General features: G+C 41.5%; 1 protein-coding gene across 9 annotated transcripts in view; it reads left to right on the forward strand.

The window, feature by feature from the left end:
- Positions 1-19,099, forward strand: part of CIT (citron rho-interacting serine/threonine kinase) — a 175,291-nt gene that overhangs the window by 127,815 nt on the left and 28,377 nt on the right. For all 9 annotated transcript variants that reach the window (XM_070769560.1, XM_070769555.1, XM_070769557.1 and 6 more), the window contains 5 exons: positions 4,568-4,621; positions 10,819-11,016; positions 11,777-11,970; positions 14,912-15,047; positions 17,376-17,480. In XM_070769560.1, the coding sequence (XP_070625661.1) occupies positions 4,568-4,621; positions 10,819-11,016; positions 11,777-11,970; positions 14,912-15,047; positions 17,376-17,480 (687 nt within the window). The remainder of the gene's footprint in view (positions 1-4,567; positions 4,622-10,818; positions 11,017-11,776; positions 11,971-14,911; positions 15,048-17,375; positions 17,481-19,099) is intronic.

The following is a 19,099-nucleotide window of genomic DNA, read 5'->3' on the forward strand; positions in this document are numbered from 1 at the left end:
GCCTTTGTGCTATGAGAGCAGAGTTGAACAGTTGTGACAAAGACTGAATGGCCTTCAAAACCAAAAGTATTTATTATCTGGTTCTTAAAAGAAAAAAAGTTGTTCACTCCTGTAAACTCCTAGAGTTTAATAACTTAAGGGTGGTATTTCTTCCTCTAGGATACCCACAGATGAGATTCACAAGTAGTACAAATAGCCATGTTTCTACTTTGGATAAATAGTAGTCTTGCCTTTTTAAGTTAATAAATCTTGTATGGTTGCTGGGAAAAAAGCTGAGTTTTGGGGAAAAGTTATAATCTTTTAAATTAGTTGATGAAAAAAATTGTTTGAGAAGCTGATTCTAAGTGATAACTCTTGATTTAAAATGTGTAAGTCTGCAGTTGCTGGTTTTTGTTTTACCGTGTTTCTAATCCTCTTTTATTTATGTAAATTTAAGACTCTGTCATCTTCTGCCTAAATTTCCTTTAACATTTCTTGTAGTATAGGTTTACAGGTGGCAAATTCCTTTAGCTTTGGTATGTCTGAAAAGGTCTTTATTTCACCTTCATTTTTAAAATAAGTTTTTATTTATTTTATTTTTGTCTGCACTGGGGCTTTCTCTAGTTGCAGCAAGCTGAGGGCTACTCTCTAATTGCAGCGCATGGGCTTCTCACTGCAGTGGCTTCTTTTGTTGTGGAGCATGGGGTCTGGGGTGCATGGGCTTCAGTAATTGTGGTGCAAGAGCCTAACTGCCTCATGGCATGTGGGATCCTTCAGGACCAGAGATCAAACTTGTGTCCCTTGCATTGACAGGAAGATTCTTAACCACTGAACCACCAAGGAAACCCTCATCTTCATTTTTGACATTTTTGAAAGATATTTTTGCTGGCTATAGAATTCTAGGTTGACAGGTTTTTGTTTTCCTTTCAGTAAAGATGTTGTTCCACTCACTGTCTTCTAGCTTCCTTCCTGCCAAACCTCCCCAACCTCCCTGTGAAAAATCTTTGTTCTCTTACTCACTGTGAAAAATCTTTGTTCTCTTAGTTTCTCATTAAGTAACTTGTCTTTTTTTCTGGTTGGTTTTAGGCTTTTTCTCTTTATTACTGGTTTTAAACAGTTTGATTATGATATGATTTATTCCTTTCATGTTTACTCCATTTATTCCATTCCTTTCATTTATTCATTTCATGCAAGCTTAATTCCTTTCATGTTTCCTGTGCTTAGGGATCATTTAGGCTTTTTCATCCATGGATTTATTTTTTCATTGACTTTGGAAAATTTGTGGCCATTATTTCTTCAGATATTTTTTTTTTGGTCTCACCTCTGTACTCCTTCAGGGATTCTGAGTATATGTATATCAGGCTCCTTGGAGTTATCTCACAGCTCATTGATGCTGTATTAATTTTTTTAAGTCTTTTTTTTTTTTCCTTTATGTATTTTATTTTGGATAGTTTCTGTTGCTCTGTCTACAAAGTTCACTAATCTTTTTTTCTGCAGCATCTAATCTAGTCTTTTGTTGTTATTTAGTTGCTAAGTCATACCTGACTGTTTTGCAACCCCATGGACTGTAACCTGCCAGGCTTCTCTGTCCATGGGATTTCCCAGGCAAGAATACTGGAGCGAGTTGCCATCTCCTTCTCTGAGGGATCTTCCCAATCCAGGGATTGAACCTGCATCTGCATTGGCAGGCTGATTCTTTACCACTGAGCATGTGGAAATCTTAGTTTATGGCAAAATAGAGATACTATAAAGTATATCACAGCTAAATTAGGTGATGAATATTTTGACTTACTTATAGACCTTTTTGTTTTAATTGAAATATAGTTGATTTACAATGTGGTGTTAGTTTCTGGTGTACAACAAAGTGAATCATACTCTTTTCCTTTATGGTTTCTTACAAGATATTATAGTTCCCTGTGCTATACAATAGGACCTTGTTTATTTTATATATAGTGGTTTGTACCTACTAATCAGAAACTCCTAATTTCCCCCCACTTCCCCTTTGGTAACTATAAATTTGTTTTCTATGCCTGTGAGTTTGTTTTTATTCTGTAAAGAAGTTCATTTGTGCCATATTTTAGATTCCATGTAAAGTAATATTATATGATATTTGTCATTTTCTGTCTTCACTTAGTAAGATAATCTCTAGGTTCATCCATGGTGCTGCAAATGGCATTATTTCATTCTTTTTTTAATGACTGAGTAATAGTCCATTGTATGTATGTACTGCATCTTCTTTATCTGTCCCTTTGTTGATGGACATTTAGGTTGCTTCCATGTCTTGGTTTTTGTAAATAGTGCTGATATGAACATTGGTATGCCTGTATCTTTTTGAGTTAGAGTTTTCTCCAGATATATGCCCAGGAATAGGGTTGCTGGATCATATGGTAATTCTATTTTTAATTTTTAAAGGAACTTCCATACTGTTTTCTGTAGTGGCTGCACAAGTTTGCATTCCCACCGGCAGTTTAGGAGCGTTCCCTTTTCTCCATATCCTCTCTAGCACTTATTGTTTGTAGACTTTTGAGTGTTGGCCTAGATTTTCTGATAGAGGCTAATATTTCTTTTAAAGAGGAGGACCACTTTTTCCTCTGCCTCAAACTGGATTCTTCTTTGGGCTTTCATAGCTAAGCAAATGGTGCCATAATTTACCTTGTCTCCCAAATCAAAAGTCTGTTAAGGTACCCTTGGCCTCCTTGTCCATCAGCAGGTCTTATTACCTCTGCTTCCAAAAAAGATCTCACCTCCATCCATTTCTCTCCATCCTTTGCCACTGTCCTGCTCCAAGCCACCATCCTCTTTTCCTTAAATGACATCAATAACCTCCTCAGTGGTTGTTCCACTTCCTTCTACATTTGTCCTATTTTGATGTTTTTCCTACAGCATCCACAAAATGATAGGCCATGTCATCCCACATCTTAAAACCTCTGTTGACCTTTATTTAATTGCATTTTGAATGAAACCCAAACTCCTTTCTGGGCCTTCAAGGTTCTGGGCCTGCCTCTGTACCATCAACTTGGGCCACATTTTCCCTCTTTTGCTGTGACTTAGACAAGTGATTTTCAAAAGTCATTTGGCCACAACCCACAGAAGAATACATTATACCTTACAGTCTACTACAAGGGGACATATATACTGTGTTTCTAATTTTTAAGGTAGCTAATGAGGATGTATCTTATAGCCTATATATATAGTCATAAGGACATAAACATGTCATAGTTTCATTAGCAATACTTCTGTTTCTTAATGTTACATAAAGCTGTGGTGAATTTTACAGTTGATAGCAACTTATACTTGATGAATTATGTTCATAATAATAAAACAAGTTTCCAACAACAGTACTTACCCTTACTGTCCAAGATGCATGCTGATGTTTTCTAATCTATCCTGTTTATTCCATTTTGTTGGATAAAACAAAACAAAAAACCCCGTCTTGACATCCTTGCTCTCATGTTACAACTTGAAGTATAAAAAACTGTTGTAGCCACTCAGTCCTTTTTTATTCCCCACATGCACCCAACCCTTTCTTGTTTTAGGGTTTTTGCAGATGCTCTTCCCTCTGTTCTTTCATGTTCTTTGCATGGCTGGCCCCTCATCATCCTGCAGATTTCAGTTTAAATGTCACCTCTTCAGAGAAACCCTCCTTGACTACCCCATCTAAGTGAGTTTCCCCCCTCACCCTTATTTTTTTTTCCTTAGGCCCTGTTTGTTTCCTTCATAGCACTTGCCACTGTTTGTACTCATGTGCTTATTTATTTCTGTCTGCCCACGCCAGAATGAAGGTTAGGCCATATGAGCTGTGTCTTGCTACGGTGTCTGCCATATTGTATGTACTCGAAAAATCCTTGTCAGATGAATGAATCCTACTGGTTTAGAGTACCTCGACCCTGGTGAAAGCCTGTATATTTACTTCAAGGTCTATATAGGATTTCTGAATCTCCACAGCTTTGGATTCAATTTCTTTTTTAAAGTCCCTACTTTGTCCTGGCTATTGTCCTGTATCTACATATGTGTGTTCTTTCTTGGGAGAAGGCTTGGGGCAGGGGGCAGGCAGCCAATTGGAGGGAAGAGGGAAAGGTTAAGAATGGGGAGTAAGACAAATAAAAGAGACTAAAACTTCCTCCTATGTTCTTTTCCTTTCTTCTGCTAGTCCCTAGTTTTAATCTGAATGTTATATGTATTTGTACAGGGTATGAGTGAAGTGAAGTGAAAGTCACTCAGTTGTGTCCGACCCTTTGTAACCCCATGGACTATACAGTCCATGGAATTCTCCAGGCCAGAATACTGGAGTGGGTAGCCTTTCCCTTCTCCAGGAGATCTCCCCAACCCAGGGATTGAACCCAGGTCTTTACCAGCTGAGACACAAGGGAAGCCCATGTGTGGTCTAAATAGTTCATTGTTATCAATAGGCATTGTGTATTTCTGTAGCTTCTCATGTTGGGCTTGACTTGACTAATTCTTTGGAAAAAAAGTTAGTGGGGCAGCTGCAACAGGGTTCTTGGCTTGTGATTTTCTTTATTTGACCCATAGCATGTAGAATTTGTATTCCACCCTATGAAAAATTTATAATCAACTTCTTACCTTTTAGGCACATAGAGATGAAATCCAGCGCAAATTCGATGCCCTTCGTAACAGCTGTACTGTGAGTATTAACCAAAGATGATGAAAATAACATGGAACTAAAACTGAGAAGGAAAGGGGGAACGTCTCTTTCTAAAATCGGTGGCTGATTTTTGATATAAACTTTCAGCTTGAAGCAGTTGATGTGGTCAAACTGATGCGGAAGTTTCTAAGCCTCAGAAAACCTTAGTTTCTTGGGTTCCTGCCAGTTATAAAAGTTTAAGCCATCGTTCATGTTTGGAGAAGGCTTGTTGGAATGGTCAAAATAATTCTCCCTGCAGAACCACTAATAGGGTCTCAGTAGCTGCAACAAAAGTCTCAAGGGAGCTCCCCCTCCTTCTCCAATCTAGAAGTTTCTGTCTGAGGTGGGCCTGAGATGGTAGGGGCAATTAGATGTGTCAGGCTTCTCCAGCCTGCTGCCTCTTCAGAGAGGGAAGACCAACAAGTTCTTCTCCTGGAGAATCTAGAAATGTTAGCTTTCTAACAGGCAGAATCTGGCTTCCTAAAACATGCAAATGCAGAATTTAGGACTCTTTGGGAGATGTTATTTATATTGAGAGAAGTCAATTCCAGGAGCAGATAAGCATCATTCACAGGTTATGTAATAGGGTAAAATGTCTATTTTTGATCAGAGTGAAGGGCTGAAATAGGCCCCTTTCAGAAGGTAGGGATGGTGTCCTTTATTCATGGTTCTACCTCCTTTCTTTGGTCCTTTCATTGCTTTGTCCCCTCCTTAGTTCTCAGTGAGCTGGTCTCTATTTGTATTATTTGCATCTGTGAATTTCCAGAAACACCCTTCTACGTCCTATATACATATTTTATTTTCTGGTAATAAACTCCTTCTTTTCTCTTTACCTACTATAAATGAGACATTAAGTCTTGATGGTATATGCCCCCTACATCCCGCCTCCCTTCATTTAGCTATAGAATGCACACAGTAAAGTGCACGAAGTGCAACTAATCTTAAGTGTACAGCTCAATTGATTTGTATGTGAATAGACAACTTGTATAACCACAATAAAGACCAAGATACAGAATGTTTCAGCTCCCGGAAGGCTCCTGTTGTCCTCTTCCCATCAGTGTGCTTTGCCCAAAGGGTAACTGGTAGTCTGATCTTTGATACTGCACATTAGTTTTACCTGTTCTTGAATTTCATATGAATGAGACCATTAGAAGATATGGTCTTTGGGTTGAGCCTTTTTGTTACTTAAATTGTCTGTGAGGGTTCATCCATGTTGCACTGTCATGATTTTGTTCTTTTTTATTATGGTGTCATGTTTCTAGTGTGTGTTTAGATCTGGAGTTTGTTTATCTGTTCTCCTGTTGATGGGTGTTGGAGTTGTTTGTGGTAGGAACAGAGCTATTAGGAAGCGCTCTTGTACAGGTCCTTTGGTGCTTACAAGCCTTTGTTTCTGATGAACATATATATATATATATATATATATATATATATATATATATATGCCCAGGAGTGGAAGAGCTAGGTCATGGGACATGCCTCCGCTTAACTCTGGTAGGTGCCTGACAGGTATTTAGGTCTGTACTGCCTGATGCCAGTGGCCAGATGTGGGGTGAGCCTGCCTTAGGGATATCTGTTGATTTCCTCCATTCTCACCTCCCTTCCTTGAGAAATTGATACATTCTGTTCCTGTACTCTTTTGCTTTACTTTTAAAGTTTGTTAATTGTCTTGGTTTCTTCTTTTACATGAAAGTTATCTGCTTATATACATACATGCTCATAAATGATCACTGAATAAGATATAGATGATTTTAGCACTGTGATTTTTTTTTTTTTTTTGCATTACTATTTTTTCCTAAAATAATCTTGGATGCATTTAAATGTGTACATCCATAATCTGTTCCATTCATCTGGAGTTTTCTTCTTCTTTAGTCTTTTTTTAAAAAAGTCATTTATTTATTTACTTTAAAACAGCTTTATTGAGGGATAATTGGAGTACAATAACCTAATGAGATTTCAAATGTGTGTGTATCTTTAAAACTAGCAAAACAATCAAAATGACAACTGTAGTCATCACTCTCAAGAGTTTCCTGTGCACTTTTGTTATCCACCCTTCCCCACCCCATTTTTAAAATCAGAAATCTAGTTTTAATAGGATATGCCAATATATAGAATAAAATTGGTTACTTTCTTAACTTACGAAATTGGTTACTTTCTTATATAACTTTTATACTCTCTTTATTCCTCAAATTTGCTTTTCCTGGAACAATTACTTCTAATCCTTCGTTTACTTACCCTTGGCTTTCTGAAGCCTTTGGGGATCTACCCTAGTGGGAGGGGGAACCCAAGAGAGTGACATCTACCCACCTTTCAGCTAGGCCAGCTGGGTGGCTTGGGGGTCCAAACTATGTGCTCTGGAGTCAGATAGACTAGCTGAGATTCTAAACTGGCCTCTCAGTAACCTGTGTGATGTTATACACTGGAGCCTCCATTTCTTCGTCCATAAAATGGGGTGACATTATATGTCCTCAATTCCAATGCACCATTGATTGTAGGATGTACAGTTCACTTAACTACTGCTCTTTGGGAACTGGGTGAGGGAAGAGAGACAGCTGTTTAGTTCCCATATATATTCAGATTTCTGAAACAGTAAAATCTAGGAAACACCGAGTCACAGAATCAGAAACTTGATAATACCTACCTCATGGAGGTTCCTGCAAAAGTTAAATGATGCATCAGCATTTGTACAGGGCCTGGTCCATAGAATGTGCTAATCAGTGATAACTATTATTTGCTCATACTGGGTTTAGAACAGAATCTTGTTTAGAAAACAGCTCTGCTCCTTAAAAAAAAAAAAAAGGTTGAAAACCACTACTTTAGAACAATACTTGGCAGCACTAGTGGATCTCAGTTATCCTTCCGCAAGTTCAAAGGCTGCTTTGCAGACACTTTAGAAGAGCACACAGATGCTCCTTTCTCGGCACCGCTGTCCAAGACTGTCTCTGCTGGGAAATGTCATCTTCATTATCAGTGGAAACTCCTATAATAGCTCGATCGATAGGAGCTCCCAGTTAGCAGCTTTTAAAAAGCTCATGAGCAGTAAGATTTTTCAGGATCAGGCCATTTCTATATTTTGAAGAGATTTAAAAAAAGAATTTGATTCAATCTGGCACCTAAAACCCTACCTAAGTCTGTTCTGGAGAGGAGTTGGTGGGCAAACATATGACATGGTTTTAATTATGAATCAATCTGTCAGCTATAAGATTAAAAATAAATAATATGCAAATAGCCACCCTCAAGAAGGAATGAGGCATTAAAATAGGACGTCAGCCTGTGTCTTTTCAGCCTGATGTTCATTGTCTGGCTGGTGTCTTCACCTCTGGTATGTTCTTGGATGTTTACCAGGTAACATTCTCTCTGCTGCTCGCCCAGCAGAGGTGTGAAAGGTAACCTATATATCGCAGAACCACGAGGTTCACTTGAAAAGCAACAGATAACCCCAAATAGAGACCTTAGAACATTTTCTTTTTGGGTACTGAGAGTAGGTACATTTTTTGTATTCCTGTTTTCTGTTCGAATTTTACCCAGATCTCTTATCTGTACAAACAGCATATCAGAAAGCTCTGCTGGCCCCTACATTATGGAGCTATCTCCCTCATCTTTTTTTGCCACTGAGATGGAGTCAGCTGTGTAGTTTCTCTTTGCTGCCTTGTATCCTTGGGGTTGAAAGGTTAACAGTCTCCTGGTACAGGGCACAGATCATTTGCCCTTGGTGTAGAGAGAATATGCCCACAAAGTGGACCTAAGGATTCTCCTTGCCTATGTAATCTGGTTCAGAATTGCAGATTGCCTATTATCCTTTTTTTTCCCCAAACCATAGAGATCATTAATTTACTGCCTGTGTCTCAGATCAGCTCAATATCTCTGTGTGGGAGTACGTCTAACCCTTAATACCACCAGCAGCTAAGTGGGCAACTCCAGCAGTTAAGTGTGTTATGGCCGAGGCAGAAAGAATATGTACAACGTCTGGATCAGTTAACGCACTCTAACAAGTTCTTGAATGCTTCCTGCAAACACATGATCCTCCTTTTGTCAAATAGGTAGTACAGATAATGACAAAACACAAAGCCAGCCACCACAAACTATAACTAGAAATCAGAAACAGGAGACCCTTTGAAAACGCGATGAGGACAAGGAAATAGAAGGCCCCTTCCTACTCAGTGGGTCCATTTCACTTGAAGTGAGAGTAATAGTCTTGGCACCTCCCTGACTTTTTATGAGTGTCTTTTTCTTTAGCACTTTATAATCTAATTTGGGGAGGAGAGGTGGCAGAAATGGGCATATAATAAAGGGCTTTTTTTTAAATGAGTCAAAGAAAGTGAATAGGAGCCTAAAGGCTTAAATATGTCTTTGAATGGCAAATTATTTTGGCAGCGTATGTATTCTTATATAGGTAGATTTTCTCTAGTCTATTTGCTCCCCCTGGGCCACCATTGATGCCTCACTAACACCTTGGTCACTCATTTTTGTCTCTTGTATTTCACATGATACGTTAAGGGAGACTGTCATACAATAAAAATCCAAAATGTTAAAACCAGAGCAACAGAGAAGGTTGTCTATATAGTATTTACCTCCGCATCATAGGTGGAGAAACCAACACAGCCAAGCTCAAGATGGCTTATCTGGGACTTCTAGGGGGTTTGCCTCATCAGTCTTGTTGTTTTCGCTCTGGGGCAGAGGTAAAAGGAAGCACAGTGAAGATATTTGGAGTCTAGGAGAAAAACCATCGTAAGGAATGGCTTTACTGTGTGTAGGAAGGAGACCTGTTGAACTATTAGGCACCATTTATTCATTGTTTCTGCTTTAGGGAGATGTAACCATATTACTCAAAGGGTGGTACAAGCGTTCTTGTGAAGCACAAATGCCTGCTTGGAGTGACAGACTTGCAGATTTCCCCCTTTTTTTCTCATGCTGATAAAGAAGGAGGTTTAGCCAAGAACTGGACCGGATAACCTTTATTCCCTTTCTTGTAGCTGATAGCGTTACTCAAGCCAGTATAGTAGGAATTAACAAGGCTTTTGATATTAAAGTACAAATTACTAGACCACTTACTGCATTAAAAGCTCATCAGCTCAGTGAACAAAATGAAAAGCTGTGTTTTCTGAACTGCACTGAACAATTCTATCTAATTGACATTCTTTAATTCTATGTGCCTGGTAAGGTTTTTTTTTTAATTGATAATCAAAGGGGGTTAAGACAGGGAGTTAGTCACGAAAACAGTGGCAACGTTTCAGAAACTAAATCTGCTTTAGGTTTGAAAATGGGAAACAATTAACCATAGGCCCAGAGGCATTTCCTTTTAATTTACTCCTTTCTGTTATATAAAATTTAATTTACTGCCTGTGTGCCTCATTCCAACTATTATTAGAAAATTGCCCTTAAATTTCGAAAGTATTATATGTAAAAGCTCTTTGCAAGCGCTGGTACTAAACTTCAGCAAAGAGAATAGGAAAGCTAAATGTGCTGAAATTGAAGTCATTCCACCATTGAGCAGGGAAATAATTTAGCAAAATCAGATTAAATCTCTTTCAGTAAAATGACAATTTCATATGCGTGCTTTCCCATTTTCTGATACCCAGCTGTATAAGAACCATTTAAAGTTATGCCATCCATACGGTATTATATTTTCAGGATTATTCTGAACGTCCCTTAAGTTTTCCTTTTTTTCTTTTGTTGCATGAAATTAAATTTATTACCTGAGATATTATTGAAATAACTCTAGGTCTCTCTCATTCAGTCTTCCTTGATAAGAGCTTTATTTTGCTTTCTAAGACCATCTCCCATGATAATGTTCTGTCGATGATGTCCTGGGCATTTCAGCTTAATTAGCTGATTGTGATACTAGTCTCTCTACTCTTCCTCTTTTCTCAGTTTGCATCCTCCACATTCTATTATGAACTTGATCTCATTTAAAGCTGCCCCTTCCATATGGCAGTCGCTTTTGATTGATTTGCTCTTGCCATGTTTTCCTGATGAATCCTGAGTCAGAAGGAATTCGAGACATTTCTTGTTCTCCCACAGCGTATGTGGGTTTGGGCGCTAAGGAGGCGGGTATGGCAGCTGGAGGCTGGCTCTCGGGGGCTGGATGGGCAAATGCTGGTCATCATTACCACAGAGGTTCGAGTATATATGGCTTTAGAAGCAATTTCTCATTTCCAACCAACTTGCTCCATGTGTAACCAGATTTTTTCCTCTTTTAGGTGATCACGGACTTGGAGGAGCAGCTAAACCAGCTGACGGAGGACAATGCCGAGCTCAACAACCAAAACTTCTACTTGTCTAAACAACTCGATGAGGCCTCTGGTGCCAACGACGAGATTGTGCAGCTGCGAAGTGAAGTGGACCATCTCCGCCGCGAGATCACTGAGAGGGAGATGCAGCTCACTAGCCAGAAGCAAGTAAGGACCATGAATAGTGTTGGAGACCTTGGGAAACCTGGAGCCCCTTTAGATTCTGGAGCAAGTGCCAATTATGTCTCTCCCAAGTGTTCTCAGACTGAGCCTGTCAGTAAAACCAGTCATGTCAGCGCTTTGCAGGTTTGCGAGTTTTAAAAACAGCTTTTAGAAGTGTGTAGTTTGGGTTTTTTTGTTTGTTTCATTTTTTTGGCCACCCCATATGGTTTGCAAGATCTTAGTTCCCTGACCAGGGATCAAACTTGTACCCCCTGCAGTGGAATCGCAGTCTTAACCGCTGGACCATCAGGGAAGTTCCATGTATAGTTGTTCTTAATTTTGGTTTAAAACCATTAAAAATAGAATAGATTGCTTTCGTGAGCCACTTTATTTATTTTTTAAAAACTTTTTTTGGCCGAGTTGTGAGGCTTGTGGAATCTTTGTTCCTCACCCAGGGATTGAACCCGGGCTTTCAGCAGGGAGAGCTGGGAGTCCTAACCACTGGACTGCCAGGTAATTCCCAAGCTACTTTATTGTTAAGCGTGGTCTCTTTTCCCTGGCCCTCCTCTGAGTTCTTTCTATAAGATGTCAGTAGAAATGGCCCTTCATCTGTTCTTGTCTAACTCCCTTGGTCTGTAGGATAAAAAGATAGTGTCTTTCAGACTGTAGTTAGAAGCTCATGCTTTTCTGAAACTGATCCGACAAAAGTACCACCCGGGAAATCCTCGTTTGCTATGAGGCACAACTCAGTGGTGCTGATTTGCAGACGATGGAGGCGCTGAAGACCACGTGCACAATGCTGGAGGAGCAGGTCATGGACCTGGAGGCCCTGAACGACGAGCTGCTGGAGAAGGAGCGGCAGTGGGAGGCCTGGAGGAGTGTCCTTGGTGACGAGAAGTCCCAGTTTGAGTGTCGGGTTCGAGAGTTGCAGAGGATGCTGGACACCGAAAAGCAGAGCAGGTGGGACTTCATGTAGGTAGAGAGCCAGTGGCAGGTGGCAGCGGCAGGATGACCCTGAGAGCTCCTGGCGAGTGCCCCCGCTTGACCAGGGATGAGCAGGTGCTGGGACGTAAGACTTAAGTGTTAAAGCTGGGAGACTCTGGGCAACCAGAATCGGTCAGTCATCCTCGAGGTAAATACGGACGGTGCCAGTAGAGGAGATAATGACCAGTCAGCCAGTGCAGGGCCCCAGGAGTCAGCAGGGCAAAGTGTCTCAGTGCTTCTTTGTAGAAACTCTTTCCTTGGATTTTGTGTCATTGTGACTGTGTAGCGAGACTGTCACTCTCCTTTTTTTTTTTTTTTTATAATATTTATTTGGCTGCACCGGGTCTTGATTGTGGTACGTGGGATCTATTAATAGTTCCCTGCCCAGGCATTGAACCTGGATCCGCTGCATTGGGAGCACAGAGTCTTAGCCCCTGGACCTCCAGGGAAGTCACAAGACCATCACTGTTTTGATACTGGTCATGTGTGATGCGGGTCAACCCTCTACCCCAGCTTTGGCACTATTGACAGTTGGGGCCGGACAGTCCTTCGTGATGGGGGCCTGTCCTGTACATGGTAAGGTGCTGACCAGCTTCCCTGGATCTGCCCCCCTAAATCCCAGTAGCTGCTCCCTCTTCAAGTTGTGACCACCGGGAACATCTCCAGACATTGCCCGGTGTCCCCTGGGGGCAGGGGCGGAGGGCAGCTGCCCCCAGTTGAGAACAACTGCTCTACAAGAATAGTTTACAATTTTTTATTTTTTCTTCCTTTCCTGGTAGGCAGTAGTAATCCTGAGTTCAGGTAGTGTCTTTCCTCTACTTCCGCAGTTCTCCCAGTGTAGGATTCCCTCCTGCCAGGGTCGCGGGTGTGCAGGTTATGCGCTGCATGCTCCTGGGAATAGACTTGAAGATCTTCCGTGACATTTTCCCAGCTCCTGGTGGGACAGCGTTCATTTTAACAGAACCAGTATATTATGACAGGTTACCAACAGGTAGACGTGCACGGTCTTGAAGAACACATGCCTTTCCTAGTTTGCAGAGAGGTACCCTATGGGCTGGTATCCACCTTGTGCTTCATGTCTTCCCAACAGAATCCTATTCATCCTGCATAACCTCACTAACATCACCTTTCCCTGAAACTTAGTGTCCCGTAATACTCTGAACTCCCTGAGCAAGATAACTATTCGTGGAAGTATTTATCATTTATCTGGACTCTGTCAGACTCATTTCAGTATTTCCCACATTTGGTGGACCATAGTAGACTCACGGCTGTCTTGGAGGTATAATTTGTGCTAAATCAACTACACTAAGAAAGACTGGAAGCAAAGGGAACCCGTAAGTTTCAAGAGAAACTGGTAGAAATATTCTCCTGTTGGACATCTTCCCTTTCAGGGTATTTGCTAATGTGAGAGGGCTGCTGGTTTAAGTCTTCCTGTTACTGTTTCCCCCTGAACTCTTGAGCTCCTGCGTCCTCACCCTATGTTCTGGTTGTTCTCACACACACCCCTCCCTCCCACTCGCAAGTCCAGCTCCTAGCCCAGCTGTTTCTAGAGTCCTTTGTAGACAGTTTCGGGGGCAGAGTCTGACCATAGCATCAGGAATGCACAACCAAGCGTGAAAGTGTTCTCTGGTGGCGCTAGTGGTGAAGAACCCACTTGCCAGTGCAGGTGACAGAAGAGACTTGGGTTCCATTCCTGGCTGGGGAAGATCCCATGGAGGAGGCATGGCAGCTCACTCCAGTATTCTTGCCTGGAGAATCCCATGGACAGAGGAGCCTGGTGGGCTACACTCCATAAGGTCTCCAAGAGCCGGACAGGACTTAGCACACACATAGGGAGATCTTTCATATATTTCTTTCAGGAGCAATTGTGAAAGATCTTGGCTCTCTTCCCCACCCCCCATTTTTTTTTCCTTCCTCTATTTTGGTGTTATGTGGGATCTGAGATGAGTAAAATATAATTCTTATTTTTAAAAAAATATTTATATATTTGGCTGTGCCTGTTGCTAGTTTTGGTATGTGGGATCTAGTTCCCTGATCAGGGATTGAACTTGGCCCCCTGCCTTGGGAGTGAGAAGTCTTAGCCACTGGACCACCAAGGAAGTCCCTAAAATATAATTCTTAATTCTTGTCTTCTAGAGGCTGAGAGTCTAGTGCAGGAGATAAACTACGCGTTGAACTATTTATCACCTAAAATAGAGAGTGGGTTGTGCCAGGCCAGTAGTACATTTATGCTTTGGGTCCAGAACAAGAAGACGTTACTTCTGAGAGGAAGACTGGGAAGGGCTTTGTGGAGGACATGGCCTTCTAGTTTACCCTTGGAGTCTGAGTAAGACTTGGGTTTGTTGGGTCGAGAAGGAGAGCTGCCAGTGAAGGAGCCTGTCTAAGTCCAGATGTGGAAGCAGCAAAACAGAACACCTGAGTTGGGGAGGGGAAGTGATGTTCCAAGGGTGCTCCAGTTTTTGTCTTCTGTCACCTTATTTACACCCAGCAGATTCAAGGTTCAGTTTCCAGAACACTTCAGCTCTTGCTTTAAGGAGAGGCATTGTTTGCTCGAATGGGGCCCCACATGGTCCTCTGCACGGTGCTCCTTCAGTGGGACCTCATTCCTTCCTGCTTCTGCAGGTGGATGTAACCGTTTTCCCATTTTCAGCCCAGTTGCATTTGGAAAAATGCCTCATCCCCTTTAGCCCTTCCAAGTGCATTTATATTCACAGGAACCTTACCTGCTAAGAGTATTTTTACCCAGGGCCTAAAGTGGGTCACATCCTCACTCCACGTAATTCGGAATAAGGGGTCAGGCTGGGCTCTCTCCAGCCTGCAGCCTGTTTGGTTGCTTATCCATGTCCGAGCCGGGCCGGCTTCCTTCCTGCAGGGTGGCAATGACGGGATTTCTGAACGTGCCTGTGTCTCCCCACAGGGCGAGGGCCGACCAGAGGATCACTGAGTCGCGCCAGGTGGTCGAGCTGGCAGTAAAGGAGCACAAGGCCGAGATCCTGGCCTTGCAGCAGGCTCTCAAGGAGCAGAAGCTGAAGGCCGAGAGCCTCTCCGACAAGGTCAGCCCCTGTCCCTCCTGCCTTCTAGATATGCATGTATACTTCCTTCTTTTAGCCCGTATTCACATGCGCTCAATCCATGGTCGGCGTGTTTCATAAACCAAGTCTCACTGTTGTGCTTCCCCAAGGGACACTCTTGGTTGGCAGTAGTGGGGGTAGTGGGTGCTTGGGGTATCAGAGTTGGTCAATGACTTCCTGATATCTGCCCATCAGGGCCCCTGAGGTCCAGATTTTGACCTGGGTGCACAGCACTCTTCTTTCCTGGCATTTGATTTCTGAAAGCCTTTATGGATCTAACGTTGAGCATCCTTGGGAAGTGCGGGGTGGCTAGGACTCCTGCTCATTCCAGTGCTGCAATGGCAGGAAGCCTCAGCGTCTCTGGGTTCTAAGTCCAAGGACGCAGCAGGATCTGAGGACAGTGCTGGTCTTCATATTCCACTTTGGAAATACACACATCTTGTCCATGAAGCACTCTATATTTACAAAGTGACATACTGCTGTTTGAAAAATTTTAATAGTCTCAAAAGAGATTTAGAATAGGTGCTTCTGTGTTACAGGTAAGAGTGCAGGTCAGAGAAACTTCACATATACACACAACTGTTTCATATATACACATACACACTGTTTTGTGTGCGTGTGCGCCCACATACACACACACATAATCTGACCTCTGAATTTTGGGTAACTAATTTTCTGATTATAGAAGTGATTATTTGGGGTCATTGTGGAAGATATAGAAACCACAGAAAAGTAAAGAAAAAGTAACTGGTAATCTGTCACCACTGTTATGTTGGTCAATTTATATTTATTTATTTATATTAATAAATTTAGATTCTTATATAAACAGGATTACATCGTTTTTTAAAAAAAAAATCACATAAACAGGGGCTTTTCCTGAATTAGTGAATATTTTTTGAACATGTAGTTCTAGAAACAACAATTACACAGAGACACCTATTTTAATCATTCTGCTTGTGTTAGAAATTTGAACTTCTTCCAGTTTTTTTTTTGTTTGTTTTTTTGCTGTCATAAATAACATTGTGATGAATGTAAATCTTTTTTGGGGATCCATGGTTATTTTCTTATTGGAATTTCATAGTAATGACCAGATTCAAGCTAGAGCTTGCTACTCAGGAATATTCCTGAGTTCCTTGGTACTGGCTTACTAATTTTTTTAACCATGAGGAAAGTAAATATGTTATTTAACCATGAAAAAAGTAAATGCATTATTTAGAGATAAATGAGCTTTTCGGTGTTTAGCTCGAAGGACATTTTTTTCTACCTGACTGTCCTAAAGAATTCTACAGCAAAGTCCTACCCATCCTTTAAGACTCCAGACTTTCTGAGCCCATCTTCTCCCAGTGACAGGCCATTCAGGATGAATTTCTCTCCTCCATACCTCTTATCAAAATCATCACTTGACAGAGTAGTCACTATTTGTGTATATGTCTACTTAAGGGCCACCCTCTGCCTTTGTGACTTGATACAAGATCATTGAGAGAGCTTGTCTGCCCTTTCATCCGAGTTCTGATATTATCCCACGCAAGTAAGCAAGCATTTGGAATATGATGATTTAATTCAGCCAAAGCATGTCAGATAAATAAATTTTGGAGAAGTCATCTTCCTAGAACTTGTCACAGCTAGCTACACGTATGACCCATCCCTTAGAAATAATATCTTCTCCTAACAGAATAACCTACATAAGGCTTATCTTTGACATGGACATTTGTGGTATGCTTTTAAAAACCTGGGCTTCCCTGATGGCTCAGACGGTAAAGAGTCTGCCCGTGATGCAGGAGACCTGGGTTCAATCCCTGGGTCAGGAAGATCCCCTAGAGCAGGGAATGGCTACCCACTCCAGTATTCTTGACTGGAGAATTCCATGGAGCTAGAGGAGCCTGATGGGCTGCAGTCCCTGGGGTCGCAAAGAATCAGACACAACTAACACATACAGTGTAAAACAATTACAAACACGACTCTTTAGACTTCGCTGGTGGCTCAGATGGTAAAAGCGTCTGCCTGCAATGCAGGAGACCTAGGTTCGATTCCTGGGTTTGGAAGATCCCCTGGAGAAGGAAATGGCAACCCACTCCAGTGTTCTTGCCTGGAAAATTCCATGGACAGAGGAGCCTGTTAGGCTATAGTCCATGGGTTCGCAAAGAGTTGGACATGACTGAGCAACTTCACTTCACTTTTAAAAACCAGTGTTTATGTTCTGACCCTTAGATCTTGATTTTTCTTTGGCTGTGAAGGTTTGTGGATATTGGCAAAAGTCGTTAGCATATAACGTTCCTAAATGTGTCACGGCCAATTTTTCCAAATGTCCAGCTCAATGATCTGGAGAAGAAGCACGCCATGCTTGAAATGAATGCCCGAAGTTTACAACAGAAGCTGGAGACAGAACGAGAGCTCAAACAAAGGCTTCTGGAAGAGGTGGGTGTAAGATGCATGGTAAATAGAGCCAGGCATACTCTCAGAAGTGAACACTTGGCCTCAGGTGGGCAGGTCCAAACTAAGAAATTAGATTTCAAGGTTGAAATTCTCAAGGAAGAGTAAGGTGGTCACTGGGTACTTTCTGGAAGGTGTTTAACACGTTGAAAGAACATGTCAAGAAGCCCTGGGGCCTCTTTGTCATTGTGTCCTTCCAAATAGTGCTTAATGGTGTGTCAAGCACATAGTGAGTAAGTGCTAACTGGAAGTTTATTAAATATGAGGGCAAGTAGATATTGAGTTAAATTGTTCTTTAGAGTTAATATCCAGAGTGTATTAAGTTTGAGGCCTGATGAGCTTCATGCACGGGACAGAGACCTGATCAGGTGATGCTGAATGCCAAATCTCATGAAAACTTTTGAACATCCAATTAATTCAATGCAAAAAAAATGACACCCTGCTTTTGAGACACAAAACAAAAAGTTCAAATTGATCTCCTAAACCAGTCCAATCCTTATGTTAGTTATTTCCTGTACCTTTGAATAGAATTCTGAAAATCTCTGTTTAAATTGAGGACAACTCCCCCAACCAAAGCCTTGGTTTGGCTGAATCACTGATAATTTGTCTTAATTCATTAGAATTGACCTGTCAGGACAAATGCAGTTTATAAAGGTATTTCACGAGAAGTTAGACTCAAGAGTGTTCTGTTTAAGCCACAATGAGCCTGACAGTTGAATCAACCAGGTTATCTGTTCTGGTAAATGGAGCTTTTACTGTGTGCTTCCTGTAGCCCCTGAGAGGCTCTGCTGGTAGAAGTATTGTAACTATGCTATTAAGTTTGAAAAATGTGGTACACATTTTGCAGGGGAGCATAAAATGTTTTCTAGAATGACTTTTAAAAATATAGTTGGGAACGTTCTAGAGATGGATCCATGATGATGTACAACCACGTGACTCTACTTAATGCCACCAGTCCTGGCAGTCCAGTGGTTAAGATTCCATGCTCCCAGTGCAGAGGGTATGGGAACTAAGATCCCTGGTTAGGGAACTAAGATCCTGCATGCTGTATGGTGTGGCCAAAAATAACACAAATGATTAACATGGTAAATTTTATGTATATTCTACCACAACAAAAAAGTTTTTAAATAAAATCAATATTACACACAGGTAGAAAGTTCACCAAAGGTGACTCTCAGAATATTATAATAGAAATTTTTAAACCTCTCTGATTGTCAAATAGAGAATGACAAAAGATAGAGAATGATCAAAGAATGGTCTTTTATCTGGAATGACTAGGCAGTGTCCCCACTAGGCAGTGTCCCCACTTTGGACACACGTTGGAAACAGGAAGCACAGAAATAATCAGTGATCTCGCCTGTCCTCTTTTCCTTCCGAGGAAAGAGCGTTGGCCCCAACAACTCTGCTTTGGTCCAAGGTTACGTGGTGAGTCAGTGGCAACACTAGAAATAGAAGGCTGGCATCCTGATTCAGTCCCCTGTTCTCACTTCTAAAACTACTGGGGAACATTTCCAGTTCCCCTGTCTGCACCTCACAGAGGGCTTTTTGAAGACAGACATCTGGCTGCGCTGGCTTGGAGGCAGATCTCATTGAGACCTGAGAGC

The sequence above is a fragment of the Bos indicus genome, chromosome 17, assembly GCF_029378745.1.
Source record: "Bos indicus isolate NIAB-ARS_2022 breed Sahiwal x Tharparkar chromosome 17, NIAB-ARS_B.indTharparkar_mat_pri_1.0, whole genome shotgun sequence".
In the NCBI taxonomy this organism is placed as follows: Eukaryota; Metazoa; Chordata; class Mammalia; order Artiodactyla; family Bovidae; genus Bos; species Bos indicus.